At 41.3% G+C, this 13194-nt stretch overlaps 2 protein-coding genes and 2 long non-coding RNA genes across 6 annotated transcripts in view; 2 read left to right on the forward strand and 2 right to left on the reverse strand.

The window, feature by feature from the left end:
- Nucleotides 1-372: 372 nt before the first annotated feature.
- LOC142885440 (uncharacterized) lies at nt 373-1324 on the forward strand. Its single transcript, XR_012926291.1, has 2 exons — nt 373-474; nt 694-1324. It is a non-coding gene; the product is annotated as an uncharacterized LOC142885440 (long non-coding RNA).
- Nucleotides 1325-3487: 2163 nt separating this feature from the next.
- Nucleotides 3488-6018, reverse strand: LOC142885442 (nicotinamide riboside kinase 2-like). Of its 2 annotated transcripts, XM_076021879.1 has the most exons (8): nt 5844-6018; nt 5674-5764; nt 4871-4919; nt 4455-4632; nt 4281-4352; nt 4099-4205; nt 3928-4013; nt 3488-3808 (listed from the first exon to the last, which is right to left on the reverse strand). In XM_076021879.1, the coding sequence occupies exons 1-7, from the start codon at nt 5867-5869 to the stop codon at nt 3928-3930; spliced, it is 609 nt and encodes a 202-aa protein (XP_075877994.1). In that variant the 5' UTR covers nt 5870-6018; the 3' UTR covers nt 3488-3808. The 2 variants fall into 2 exon arrangements, with proteins under 2 accessions (XP_075877994.1, XP_075877995.1); XM_076021880.1 differs by lacking the exon at nt 4871-4919 and having other exon boundaries at nt 5844-5909.
- A 2331-nt stretch (nt 6019-8349) lies between these two features.
- The window catches only part of LOC142885441 (caytaxin-like), an 11820-nt gene continuing 6975 nt past the window's right edge, over nt 8350-13194 (reverse strand). For both annotated transcript variants that reach the window (XM_076021877.1, XM_076021878.1), the window contains 8 exons: nt 12480-12582; nt 12121-12252; nt 11796-11882; nt 11529-11627; nt 10829-10864; nt 10653-10700; nt 10359-10408; nt 8350-9051 (listed from right to left, as the gene is read on the reverse strand). In XM_076021877.1, coding sequence (XP_075877992.1) covers nt 10369-10408; nt 10653-10700; nt 10829-10864; nt 11529-11627; nt 11796-11882; nt 12121-12252; nt 12480-12582 — 545 coding nt within the window. In that variant the 3' untranslated portion in view covers nt 8350-9051; nt 10359-10368. The remainder of the gene's footprint in view (nt 9052-10358; nt 10409-10652; nt 10701-10828; nt 10865-11528; nt 11628-11795; nt 11883-12120; nt 12253-12479; nt 12583-13194) is intronic.
- The window catches only part of LOC142885444 (uncharacterized), a 2518-nt gene continuing 963 nt past the window's right edge, over nt 11640-13194 (forward strand). The window contains exon 1 of the long non-coding RNA XR_012926292.1: nt 11640-11845. This is a non-coding gene — a long non-coding RNA (uncharacterized LOC142885444). The remainder of the gene's footprint in view (nt 11846-13194) is intronic.

Genomic DNA, 13194 nt, shown 5'->3' on the forward strand with positions numbered 1-13194 from the left:
GTGAGCAATATTTGCCCTACAATTAGTAAGTAAGTAAGTAAGTAAGTAAGTAAGTAAGTAAGTAGTAAGTAAGTAAGTAAGTAAGTAAGTGAATAAACAAATAAATGAAATGTGTTAAAAGCCCTCAGTTGTGTTATTGAGATCTGGAACCACAAATAGCCCTTAAAACAAGCTATATTTATCAAAATCTCTCCACAAAGCCATCTTTCCCCAGAAACTTCCAGCAGGAAGGTTGGCGGAGCCTTGCAGGAGTGGGCATTTGTCACGTCTCAGGTGACGTGCCAAATAGGGCATGAGGGTGGGGAGGCGCCATGCTTTTCTATTCTTACTCAGTGAGACCTTTTTTTCCCTGTCCAAAGTTTAGCACCACCCCTTCACTCTGCCTCCACCCAGGTTTATAAGAGGCACAGATCCTGGGCACTGGTTTGGCACAAGACTCCCCAGGCAGGACATGTAACCCAGAAAATTTAGCCAGTAAGTATTAAGTCTTTCTTTTATGTCTGACCTGAAAGTAAGCAAATCACAACAAGTGTTGCCACAAGTGTCTTTATTTACTGTAAGCTAGAAGTGCTGTAAAATAAAAAGGAACAATTGATGGTTGTTTTCTTGACACACCTGCTGCAGCAGCATCTTTTCCCCGTGCAAAAGACTAATTCTTCTACGTTTTGAATATATCTTATCCCACGAATCTAGGTACCCAGCGCTGCTCACAGCTTTGCTTCTTGTGAGGTTTAACGAAGATGATGGTCATAAAATGGGTTTTCTCCAAGAAAGCTACCCCAAAAGGAATATACCTGTTGTTCTCCCCTGAGGCCTCACACTGCCAGTCTGAGGATACAACTAAATGATAGATCCTGACGCTTTACCACACAGACAATAAAGGTGAGATGCTGCTGTGGGACTTTCTCCCATCATGTAGATGCTCAAGTTTCCCCTGAAAACTCTGTTGCCTTGACAGGTCCATGCTCATTTCAAACAGAAACGTCTAATAAATCCTCAATATGCTGTTTGACATCTGCTGAGAAGTGGATTGGGTGCAGCGCGTGTCTTGTTTTTGCTTGATAACCTTTGGCAGTACTAATGTGGTCAGTTCTCCTCACATTTCTGCCGTGACTGGCTCCACATTTTGGTTGGTCTACACGTGACAATATAACGCTGTAATATACTTGTGTGCCATTAATAAGCAGTGGACACAATAACAAAGTTCAAGTGTTAAAACCTTGTTGATGTTAAAAAGCTGTCCCAACCTTAAGGCTTAGATGTGATGTTTGTCCCATCAATTTTGATGTTTTTTGGAATAAATTTGTGTTTTTTTAATTTTTTTTTTTTTTAAATAAAGACATGATCATTTAAACACAGATCAAATATAAAGGGTGTTGGGTAAGGCATAGACATTGATTTTAATAACTAACATTATAATTAAGATACAATCAAGATACTCTTGCTCTCTTTAAACATATATGCATACTTCATCATAAATACAGTACATATCATTTATTAGAGCTACCAAAAAGAAACGTAGCAGATTTCTCAATTTTTCTCATTTTCCCACCAAAATGATGATCACAATAAACAAAGCAACGACAACAAAAAAGTCTGACGCAACACATTTGAAGAAATTCTGGTGAAAGGTCTCTGACGTCTGACGTCTGACGTCAATATTGATTGAGCAGTGATCGGGTATCTATTATTAGTGTTGCTTAGAAATTGTAAAAGCAGGTGTCACCGAGTGGCATGTGTTCAAGTCACAGGGATGGAGCCATAAATATGGCTGTCATTCATTGAGTGATATGGTCACAAGTGTCCACATGCCTCCGGGGGCCTTGTCCTCTCATGTGACAGCCGCTTGGCTCCTGCCCTACTGGCCATATATGGACCTGCCGGCTGTCCTTGTCTGGGTTGACAGAGCAGCAGGTGACGTGGGAGCACATGCCAATGTTCTCGCATTACCCGCCATGCGGTGGCAAAATTAGGCGTGTGTGTGTGTATGTGTGCCCTAGTCAGATGGGAGCCAGGGTGTGTGTGTGTGGGGGGGTGGGGGGGGTCCAGTAATTGACTGTGCATTGATTAAATATATTCCCCCAGACACTTAGCCTAAATATAAACTGTCAGAAGAGCTACCCTTTGCTCCAGGCCAACGGGTGGCATGTAAAGACTCCCACAGATGCATCACAAGACCCCTAAAATCCCCCTAACACTCCCACCTGAGTCCCTGCTGGTGCTCGAGCATGGCTGATGGGAAGAAATGTATTGGATCAGAGCAGGCTGGAGTAGAATCAGAAGAAGAAAACTTGGAGGTCACAGATATTTTAATGAGCAGCCCGTGAGTAACTTGATGTCTGAGCTATCGCAGACTCTCAAAACCAGCAACTAGTTAATGGTTTAGGAGGAAGTGCCAGCTTTGATGTTATCCCAGAGAACCCTTGGATTGTGATGCTGTACAGCAATAAAAGGGGGGTCCAGGTGGGGTGGGGCTTCCGCTCTGTGTTTTTTCCTCCTTTCTGTGCAGACAAGAGCAGACTGGTGTAGTGACTCAGTGGCTTATCATGTGTTGTTCTCATTTATGGGTTGCAGGCATTATGTTCCTTATCAGATAAGAATGCTCATTTTCTTTTCATTTCATTTATCATTGCGCTGTTAGTTACAAAGTAATAGCACCCTAGTTTTTTTTCAATATTTTTTCCTCACGAAAAACCGACTTAGCTTATTTGTATGCATCTCTTGGATCATGGTTATACTCATTGATTTTTTTTTTTAAACCACCTTCATTGGTCAAGCTTATTTAAAACAACACAATTAATTGATTCTTCAAACGATGGCTTCCACAGTCAGTGTTGATTCATTGGCTTGTTGTGGGTTTAATAGCAGCCGTATCCTTAACACAGCACACTGAGTTGGCCTGCTACAGCATCGACACCTCTTGCCTGGCTAATCTGTGAGTCCTTTTGTAAAGGCAGGGCTGTCAGAAAAGCAGAAGAAGAGAAAGAGTGACAAGAAGAGAGTAGCCCAGCATGTGTTGTGTCGGACAGACAACCATTTATATATTGTTTCATTGCACTACACGTTGATGGCCCCTGTTCATCCATCATCCACAAGTCAACTCTTTATTTTTTTTAAGTTAATGATGTGGGGAAAATGGGAAAAAGTTTACATACAATACAGCTTGTGAGCCTTTACGATGATCTTTCACCTCTTCCTTACTACTTACCTGAAATGGTAAGGTATTTATACTGTATATGTCCCATTCAATGTCCGATCTAAAATGTGAATTGTTATCTGTGTGGAGTCAAGTTCATTTGTCCTTGTGTCTCTGTCCTGCAAACTACAGTAGTTTTCCTTAAGGAAAACAAATGACTCAGCTTTATTTGCATGTATGAATCTTATCTTATCGGTCAACTGCGGCGTGGGCAGATGTGTGTGAAACGTGTGGACTGTAATTCAAGAGCAGATGTGATGAGGTGAGTGAGAATAAAAAAGGAGGCAAGGCAAGGGTGGATTCAGTCATTTCATTCTTTTCGCAAGACAAAAATTTGTCTTCACAATTGGCTTTCTAAAGTTTCACATTTCACCAGACCACTGTGAAGGTCTGTCCCTGATGGTAAACACTGGGCTGTCCAGAGGTGCCTTATCTTTTAGAAAAAAAAGTTACAGAGGATCATATAAAAGACAACACTTCTGCCGTTAGTTCTTAATAAGTTAGATAACGAGCTATTTACAAACTGGGCTAGAAGTGTGACGTTGGTGTTTCACATTGAGGCAAAATGATATTTACAAGTCTATACACAAATCCATGGTTATGCCCGTAGTGCTGTAGTAGGAAAGACACAGAGAGAGAAGGGGGGTGGTCAGTCACACTGAATGGAATGCACAACACACATTTTGTGATTGCTTGATGCTTGATGCTGTGATTGTTTGAAATAAACATACCTATAAATTGTTCAGCAGTGAGTTGTGAACGCTTTCATACACTTGGTTGTAGGTGTCTTCCTTAGATTTCATCCCATCAAGGTAAACTGTCCACACAAAGACACGTCAATAGTCATTTAGCCACCCACTCAAAGTGCCAAATTTCCTGATTAGAGGTGGAGCTTCACGCACCTATTCTGTCACAGTTGTTCTCCATTTCTTTCCTGTGCCTCAAGTACATGGGCCACACGTGGCCATCGAACAGGCCGTCGGGGTCAGGGACTGTGTACTTCCTCGTACTGCAAGAAAAAGGGCAAGACTTTAGCTTGCTTCTTTAGCTTTGACTATCTGCAGCCATCCAATGAGCTTATTACCTTCTCCTCCTTTTGCACTCCTCATAGGGAAGGGAAATGTAGAAACATTTGTCGTAGATGTCAATGAGAGGCCTGCAGGAGAAGGAGCAGAAGGTCGGGTTAGTGGAAAACCGACCAGGTCGCCAGGTTAGGCCTGCGCAGTAAGAGGGCATGGCGGCGACGTAGGCATCCTACTTGTAGTTGTAGATGAGGAAGCCCTCCACGATGAGAATGTGGATCCCATTGTTCTCCGAATCGCCCTGGTCAGCCTCCGGCGACAGGCTGATGCCGTGCGAGCGGGCGAACTTGACGGGGTTCTCCTGCCAGCCCTTGACAGTGCTGACCATGGCCTCCATGTCCAGGGCAGTGATCACTGATACAGGACAGGGTGAGAAGACACAGGTGCAGGCTTCACCACACATGCAAACCGACACCAATGTGCATCAAAACACAGCCACCAGGTTAGTGAATGTCTTTAGCATTCACAGAAAAAGGTGATCAGAGCAATCACAAAAGTTTAGGATTGATTGGTTACCAAACTAAAGAAAGAAATGTGCAGGAAAGGAAAAATACATTACTGCATGGTTTTCCTACGTGAAATCCATTCTTACCATCCCACTGTCTAAAGCCGTCCTCCCCGACTTCTATTTGATCGGGTTTCTGAAATAACAGTCACCAATAAAACATTGCTGCAACCTAGTAATCAGCCGGAGCTGGTGCCACCTGGACAGGACAAGTTAAGGACTCGTCTCCACCAAAAGTAGCGGTGGGGACATTTTTTGGTCAGTTTGAGTGGGCTTCCAAACGGAAAAAGAACCTACCGAGGATATGAAGCCTATTTTAGTTTGAAATATGTTTTGGTTTTGGTTGCTTGATTTTGAAAAATCTGAATTTATTATTTACAATAAAAAAAATGTCGTTGAGTTACTTATTTAAAAAAAATAAATCGCAGGACGTCGGCTGATCTTTAGCGACTCCACTTGAATGGAGCAAGACGAGACGCACGTGGTTGGAATGAAATCAGTCGTAGCTCAAATATGGTCAATAATCATTGAGGACGGTTACGGGATTGGACGAAGTCTGACTTTAAGTGGGGACGCCCAGCCCTTTCATTGGCTGTCCAGGAGACAATCAGCCAGATGTATTACTAGGCTACTGAGATGATAGGACATCTGCAGGTCAAATCTAAGGTTAATTCTGAGCACATAATATATACATACATACATATACATACACAATGTATATGTATATGTATATATATATATATACATATTTTTAAATCAAAATAAATTCTCAATTCAAATACTTAGCGGTAAATACTGTACATGTTTGAATATACTTTACCTGTGAATCATCAAGTTTTCAAATATCTAAATGTCCCCTGTTCAAGAGAAGGCAACTATAATGTGCTTACCTTGAAGAAGTCATCCTGATGCACAACACAACAGTTGGGTAATGTCTTAATTAGTCTGTTCGTCAAAGTGGTCTTCCCACCGTTGGTCACTCTGAAAGGAAAATGCACGTTATCTCACGTGGATTAGTTCCACATGTCCAAGAGTGTCATGAGATTTGACTGCAACCTACCCTCCAATGCCAATGATGATCTTCATTTTGGTGTGTGCGAATTGGTCACCTCAGGAATTCAGTAAGTAAAAGAAGGGAACCCAGCCAAAGCAGTCAGTCTCTCCGAGGCTTCCAGTGAAAACCTTTTCCTTCTCCTCTGCCACAGATGTTCCCTCCTTTTACTACTTCATTGATAGACAATCTCTTTGCCTGGCATATAAAGGAGCAAGCGGCGGCGTCACCGCCCTCTTAGACCAATGGGGGCCCCTCCTTCCTTCCACCCAATCAGCTGCCTCTTGATCAGGCACACCACCAACTGAAGGAGCTACACGGAGGTGTGTGTGTGTGTGCGTGTGCATGTGCGTGTGCGTGTGCGTGCATGGGAGGGTGTGTGTGTGTGTGTGTGTGTGTGGGGGGGGGGGGGGCACAAACCTACCACCTGCTGTCAGGGGGTCTGCGAGTGCAAAAAAAAATTTCACAGCCAATAGAGTGACTGGAAAATATTAGAAGCAAAAAAAAGGCTGTTCTTTGATGTATAAAATCCAGCGTGCCTTGAGGGGGTTGAAAAGGATTTATTGAAAAGGGGTGCAAAATATGAAATATAATAAATATAATAATAATGTGTTTAATTTTAAAGCAAGGCATGAAAATTGTACACTGCAAAAGTTCTGCCCATAAAAACCTATAGATTCTTAAATGTCTGACACATGTGGGTGGACCAGGTTTGAAAATAAGGGCCCAGTATTTCTTTTCTTTTCTTTTTTTTTTTTTAAGGTAAATCTTTCCACGCTTCGAGAGTTCTTGACAGCTAAAAACCAGAGGCCCTATATTTAGTCGGCTGTTGTGTGTCTGCACTCGGTCCGTCACGCATATTTGTGATGCAACCAGGCCCAGAGCGTGGCTGTCGACCATGTGACCGCAGAGTCCCGAGTTGAGGGTGTGATAATGCAACCCTGTTTTCTCTGAACATTTGCGACAACATCTCTGTTTGTTCCACACTTCAGCGTCAAATACGTTCACGCCAGCTCTCCTCCAGTGGTGAACGGAGAAGTGAACTTTGAGTCGGGCTCATGGTTTCATGTACAAATAGCAGTCGCCCCATTAGCAGCGACTGTGTTTCTTTCATTAAGGGCTATAGAAATGTGATGCTCATGAATTGAAATAATTGCCCTCTGGTGAAGAGTTTAGGATTTCAAAAGTGCCCCATATAGGCTGAGACATGCAGTACATATGTAGGGCACTGGACCGTGCATTCCACCATGTTTGAGCACAAGTTTTGTTCTTGTTCAAGACAGATGACAGACAAACTTCACCACCTGTTTTCTCCGTAATCACTGCAGTTTTGTGTCACAGTCGAATATTAGCCACTTTCCGCTCATTTCCATGATTCCACAACATTGTGAGAAATCAGACACTTTTTGTGACAACTTCTTTTTAGGCTGATTCCGGTCTAACTCCCAAGTCTGGAAATGATTTGTTGAGAGATGGTTACCATGGATAATGCGGGCCTGGGGCCTTTCAGAAGTATGTTCGCATGTACAGTCCAAAAGCAATGTAGGCATGTAGGCAACAGCATGTGAGGCAAGTTTGTAACTCGAACTTGCCTTTGTGTGTGAGTGTGAATGGTTGTTTGTCTTTCTATGTGACCCTGCGATAAACTGGTCACTTGTCCAGCGTGTCACCCCACCTTTGCCCCATGACAGCTGGGATAGTCTCCAGCCTTCCCAGAGTGCAGGACAAGTTAGTATAGAGAAAGAATAATAATGATAAATTATAACATCTTATATTCAATCTGTTCTCATCTCTTTTTTTTTGCGCTATTATACCAGTTTTGTACCTAAAAACATACACTTCAATTTGATGTGGAAACTCTAGAAGTACATACTGTCAGGGGACATTTAGGATAAAGAGGTGTTTATTATAGCTTATGCAATGCATTATGCCAGCATTTAAAAATGGAGCGGTCACTTGAAAGGAGCATCGCGTCCGATTGATCCCTGCGTAGCATAGCGCTGAGCTGCCACAAAGGACATCACATGACTGGGGCAGTTCAAACCCGTCAATCATAATAACACTCCTGAAAGTAGACCAAAGTGCAACACATTTATAGATGGAGAAATTGAAGTAAATGTGATGATGATGGTGGTGACACGGTGGCGCAGTGGTTGGCCTGGGACCTTTCTGTGTGGAGTTTGCATGTTCTCCCTGCGTCTGCGTGGGTTCTTTCCAGGTTCTCCGGCTTCCTCCCACACTCCAAAAACATGCATGTGAGGTCAATTGAACACTCTAAATTGTCCATAGGTGTGCATGTGAGTGTGAATGGTTGTCTGTTTCTATGTGGCCCTGCGATGAACTGGCGACTTGTCCAGGGTGTCATCCTGCCTTCACCCTAAGACAGCTGGGAGAGGCTCCAGCAGTATGGAAGATGAATGAAATGAATGTGATGATGATGTTGATTCACATTAGTCTGTTTCCCTTGTAAAGTCTTCTGTTCAGATCACAGCAGAAGAAAACTCAAGAAAGAGATTTTGTTCTTTTATTTTTTAGTTTATTTAAAAAACATTTAATGGCACATTATTCAATAAATATCACTTTTAAACTCTTTAAACCTCTTTTTAAATATACAGCATCTCTTCATTTGGAACAGGGTAAAGATTCAATACTGTAAAAGTACCTTTTTTACATCACAATGGCAAAAGACTTTGACCAAAAAAAATGTTACGAAGACAAAAGGATTATAAACAAGCATGCAACCTGCATATCAAACTCTGAAAACTGTTACTCAAGTTTGCATTTGGAACATCTACAGTAGGTCTAAAAATATCAAGAAAATATCATTGCACATTAGTTTTAAACTGCCGTGACACCGAACAATACGCTTGCCATTCAGACCAGATAACGTTCCCAAATGATAAACACAAGTCGGTATAATTGGAATGCAATTTTTTTCCAAGTTACAGTGTTCATCCACGGCTGGAACATGTTCAGTTGTATAGCAGGAGTCATGCTGTAGGTAAAGCTCAACTTGACATGCAGGCAGCAGAAACTTCCTGAATTGGGCGCATTTCACAATGCTTTGGTGCGTTCTAACTTCTACTTAGGTGAAAGCAAATCAGACTTGGAGAGATGATTGTCTTGCAGCTGCAGGATCCAGTCTGGAGATTCCATCCAGGAGTCGAGTTCCTGCGCTGGCCTCTGTTCATCATAACTCTCCCCCACTGCTTCTTCACTGCCAATGTAAATACAGAATGCCAGGAGTTATCCTCCTTGTAGCCAAACCTACTACAACAGTCGTGTGTCATTCTGGCTTTTCAGAATTAAAACTACATATAGCTTCCCTCTGTGGTAGGTTTACATAATAACATCCTCTCACCCGCCTCTCGGCATGAAATGCATAGACGCTGGCGTGGCCATTCTTTGAACGCCAGCCAGCCCTTGAGTTGAAAGCTGTGAAACATGGAGCTGATAGGAATGGACAGCGTGTGAGTGTGTTAGTGTGTACGTGCATACGTACGTGTATTGGGGGAGTGGGTGGGAGAGAGGGGTGGCATTTCAAAAATAAGCCACCCTAACATACCACAACCCGCTGCGGTGGGTATTTCCATTGATTTGAGAACAGGCTGCGCGGAGCTAATTGATCGGCCAGAAGGCAGTTGTGGAATCCAGGAATAGATGCGATTGGTTGTGTGCATGCTGGCATGGAGCGATGAGCAGCTGAGCTTTATGTAACACCGTGTCCGGGGAATCTAAGGATGTGGTAACATGACACGCTGTTTGACTTAAAAGTTAAAACATGACTTGGCAAGTTATGTGGCGACGGACTAATAACATGCCAATTCATTTGAAGACAATCATACAGTACGTTTTGGTTGTGCTGTTGTGCAGCCCCAGATTCCCAGGCGGAAACAAAATCTTTAGTTTCTATTTATGTTGCTTTTGCCCCAGTGGTGGGTCTATGCAACTGCTTCTTTTGAAAACTTGAATTGATATGTATTAACTGCAGCGCTGATTGATTATCATGTACATTATGGACAAATCTGATGACGGTACGAAGAACGTAACAATGCTTTAAAAGCTGCATAATTTATGACGACTCATAAAAATATACTGCATGATTAACAATTCTGGCACTGTTTGACTGCTCAATCTAGAAAAATACAGGGAAAGTGTGTGAACTCCAAAGAGACAAAAATAAATAAATAAATAAATAAATGACTTTCCCCAAATCTTGATAAGCTGCTTTAAAGTCTGCAGGAGATCCCACCTTACTTGCCCTCTTACTGTAAATTTTCCTTCACCTAGAATGAACAGTTTACACTTTTGGCTGATGACCCAAAACTTCAGACAGGCCATCAGTCCAGTGCTTGGCTGGCTCACTGTATCGTATGAGTTTTGCAGACATAAGCATGAGGGTGGTGCCGCACAAGACACCGGTTCCCTGTAAGCGGCAGATAGATTACAGCTAGGGGGGCTGACATTACAAACCTGCCAGGTTGAAGTTGATGGAGTAGCAGTTGAGTGGGTGGAAACACTCACCTTCTTAATGTCAGATGTCACGGCCCACCTCGGCCATCATGGACTTTGGCCTGGAAATCACAGGTCAAACTTAGGCTTTTATCAAATATCAGCATTTGTCGTGTGGTTCATGCTGTCAGCCTGTATTTCAAAACTCAATTTAGAGCGGAGGGAAAGTTAAATATGTGAGCAGCTATAGTGACTAGTGACAGTAAAAAAAAAAAAAAAAAAAAAAAAAAAAAATCCTTGTTAAAAAAAGAAGGATAAAACATCCAAAAATGGCAAGGGACTGAATGTACTGGCGAATGAGGTCACCTTTCTTTAGGCGGTGTTGAGTTGGTCTGCTGCTGCTCTTGCTCAAGTCTGTCAGGAAGATGGCAACAGACGGTGGTCAGTCTCAGAACAGGGAACAGGGGACATGTTTCTATGCAACTGTAAAAATTGAAAAAACAAATAAAACAACAGCAACAACAGCGGGATGTACTACTGACCTTTCTTTTTGTGCTTTTACTTTCTCGTCATCATACCTTAGAAAAAAAAAGAAAATAGAACATTTAATTGCTGCTTCATACCAATTAAAATATTCATTCCCTCATACAATGTATGAACCAAAGAATATTTATGGGTCTAAATATAGGTAGGTCGTATATACGTATAGGTCGTATTTGTGAGGTTCACACAATCATGATCTAAAGTTAAAATTACATTTTTTATGTAGTTACACCTTTCAGAAATGTAACAGTAATTATGTGTCTATGAAATGTTGTATGTATTATATATTGTATAATAATCATTCCTTTATTTTGAGGAAATTAAACAAAAAATTGAACAAAAATGTTCATTGTAGAATACAAAAACACATTTTAACAGAATTGTAATAAACCTGATCAGTTGAAAACCAACATTACTATGGTTACATGAATTATATCATACAAAGGATGATGCAATAGTATTACTAGTACTAATACTAGTGAAAGTACTAATACTAATACTAATAGTAGCAGCAGTAACATTAAGCAATATTATTTGCAAGTGTATAAATACAATTGCAATGGCAAACTCATGGTAACATGAAATAATTTTAATCATTCAACTGTTGAGGCTGAAACTGATGAGGCTCAGTTACAACACAGTGCATGACATCACGAGTCAACTGTCTCAGCAGCGACCCTTGGTGGTCAGAGCACTTACTGCAAAACACAGTCGGGGATCTGCACGTGCTCCATGGGAATGATGTGGCTGAGTTCATCCAGGGTGTGAACATACTTGACCTTATCCATGAACTTCACACTGCATAAAACACCAGCAACAAGTTACAGGAAGCAGAGTTCAGGTTTTGTGATGATTTCTGCATGCAGCTGGATGTCTTTGCCACCTATCATCACTCTCTCTGCATGCCGTTTAGTTAAAATAATAGATTAAGACTATCTTACAATTATAAGGTTGGGCAAGTTCTACCTGATAAAAGGCCTCGAGATGGCCAGGACGGTCCGGATGAACCATGTTGGGTGAGCGATGATGAGACATTTCAGGTTCTTTTTCAGCCTGTGGAAAAAGTTGACATCTCGTGGCTCCTTTACGGTTGTTGTTGTTTTTTATTTGTTTGTTTTTTAATTTCAAGACATAACATATTACAACGTGTATTATCGGATGTTACTTCAGCATCAACTGTTCCATAATCCCATCCATTGATTATCATTTTTTTTTTTTGTCTACATATACCGGTAGATTAATTTCTGTCGTATTTGCAAAGTGAGCTGCTCTGAAATGTTCTGGGCCTTACTTCCTGTCAATCATCTGGTAGCATCTCTTCAACCAGCTGATGCCGGGCATCTTCCTGCGAGGAGTCGCTCCATTCATGTAAACAATCATGTAATCTTCTGCCACCAGCAGCTCCAGGCTGCTCACAACGTATCTGAGTAGAGAGAGAGAGAGAGAGGGAGAGAAAAAAACGGAAACAAATAAATTAAAAATGTCAAAATTATAAAAATAGTTGGTCCAAATCTTATTTAATGGCAAAAAAAAGCTTTAGTGTGTGAACTGATCCATTTATTACTTTTAGTTTAAGGATCCTTTTAAAACATGGCACAATCATACCAAAAATATATACAAAAAGAACTATAAAGGGATTTTTCATCTTACAGGAAGAGATTTTCCATGATGTAGGTGTAGTCCTCACAGCCGCTGTCTGGGAGGTAGCAGGCTGCAAACACAATGATGGCATTCAAGCCCTCACCATAGTAACCTAAAAAACAACAATGGATACAATCTATAGTCAATATATAGCATAATATACAGTCTATATATACATTCATGTATAAACATGTAACATAATGTGTACACGTGTACACATTATGGATATAGATATATACTATGTATATATCAATCGATTGTCATTGAAACTTTACATACATGCCACCTAATAACAGTTCAGTTGCAGTGACACTAACATCATGAAATGAAATGAACAAATCCTGTTGTAAAGGGAGTCTTGGAACAAAATCCCCTTTGACCGACTGATTCTGTTTGCAATCTATCCGGGCAGCAGAGAAGAAGAAATGTTGGCTCAATAGTGTTTTCATTTTTAGCTTTCTGTCAAGTGTCAATTGAATTCACTTGCAAAATGCTGCAGGGTTTGTTGCTCCTTTTAGTTTGAGGTGGAGTTCAGCACAATCAGCGGTAATTAACCCCACAATCGGTTATCCAATCTTCAAACACTATCTTCACAAGCTGGTATTTACCCACTTTGGGTAGACAAAGAGAAAATCTCCTCTGACACTCTATCTGTGCAATCCACTCTATATCTCCCAAAAATATAGCTTATTTTATCTCAGGAATTGTGTTTGGCAATCTTTTG

Source organism: Nelusetta ayraudi, unplaced genomic scaffold (assembly GCF_046127955.1).
Source record: "Nelusetta ayraudi isolate G7.1 ecotype Tasmania unplaced genomic scaffold, CSIRO-AGI_Nayr_v1 ptg000011l, whole genome shotgun sequence".
Lineage (NCBI taxonomy): Eukaryota > Metazoa > Chordata > Actinopteri > Tetraodontiformes > Monacanthidae > Nelusetta > Nelusetta ayraudi.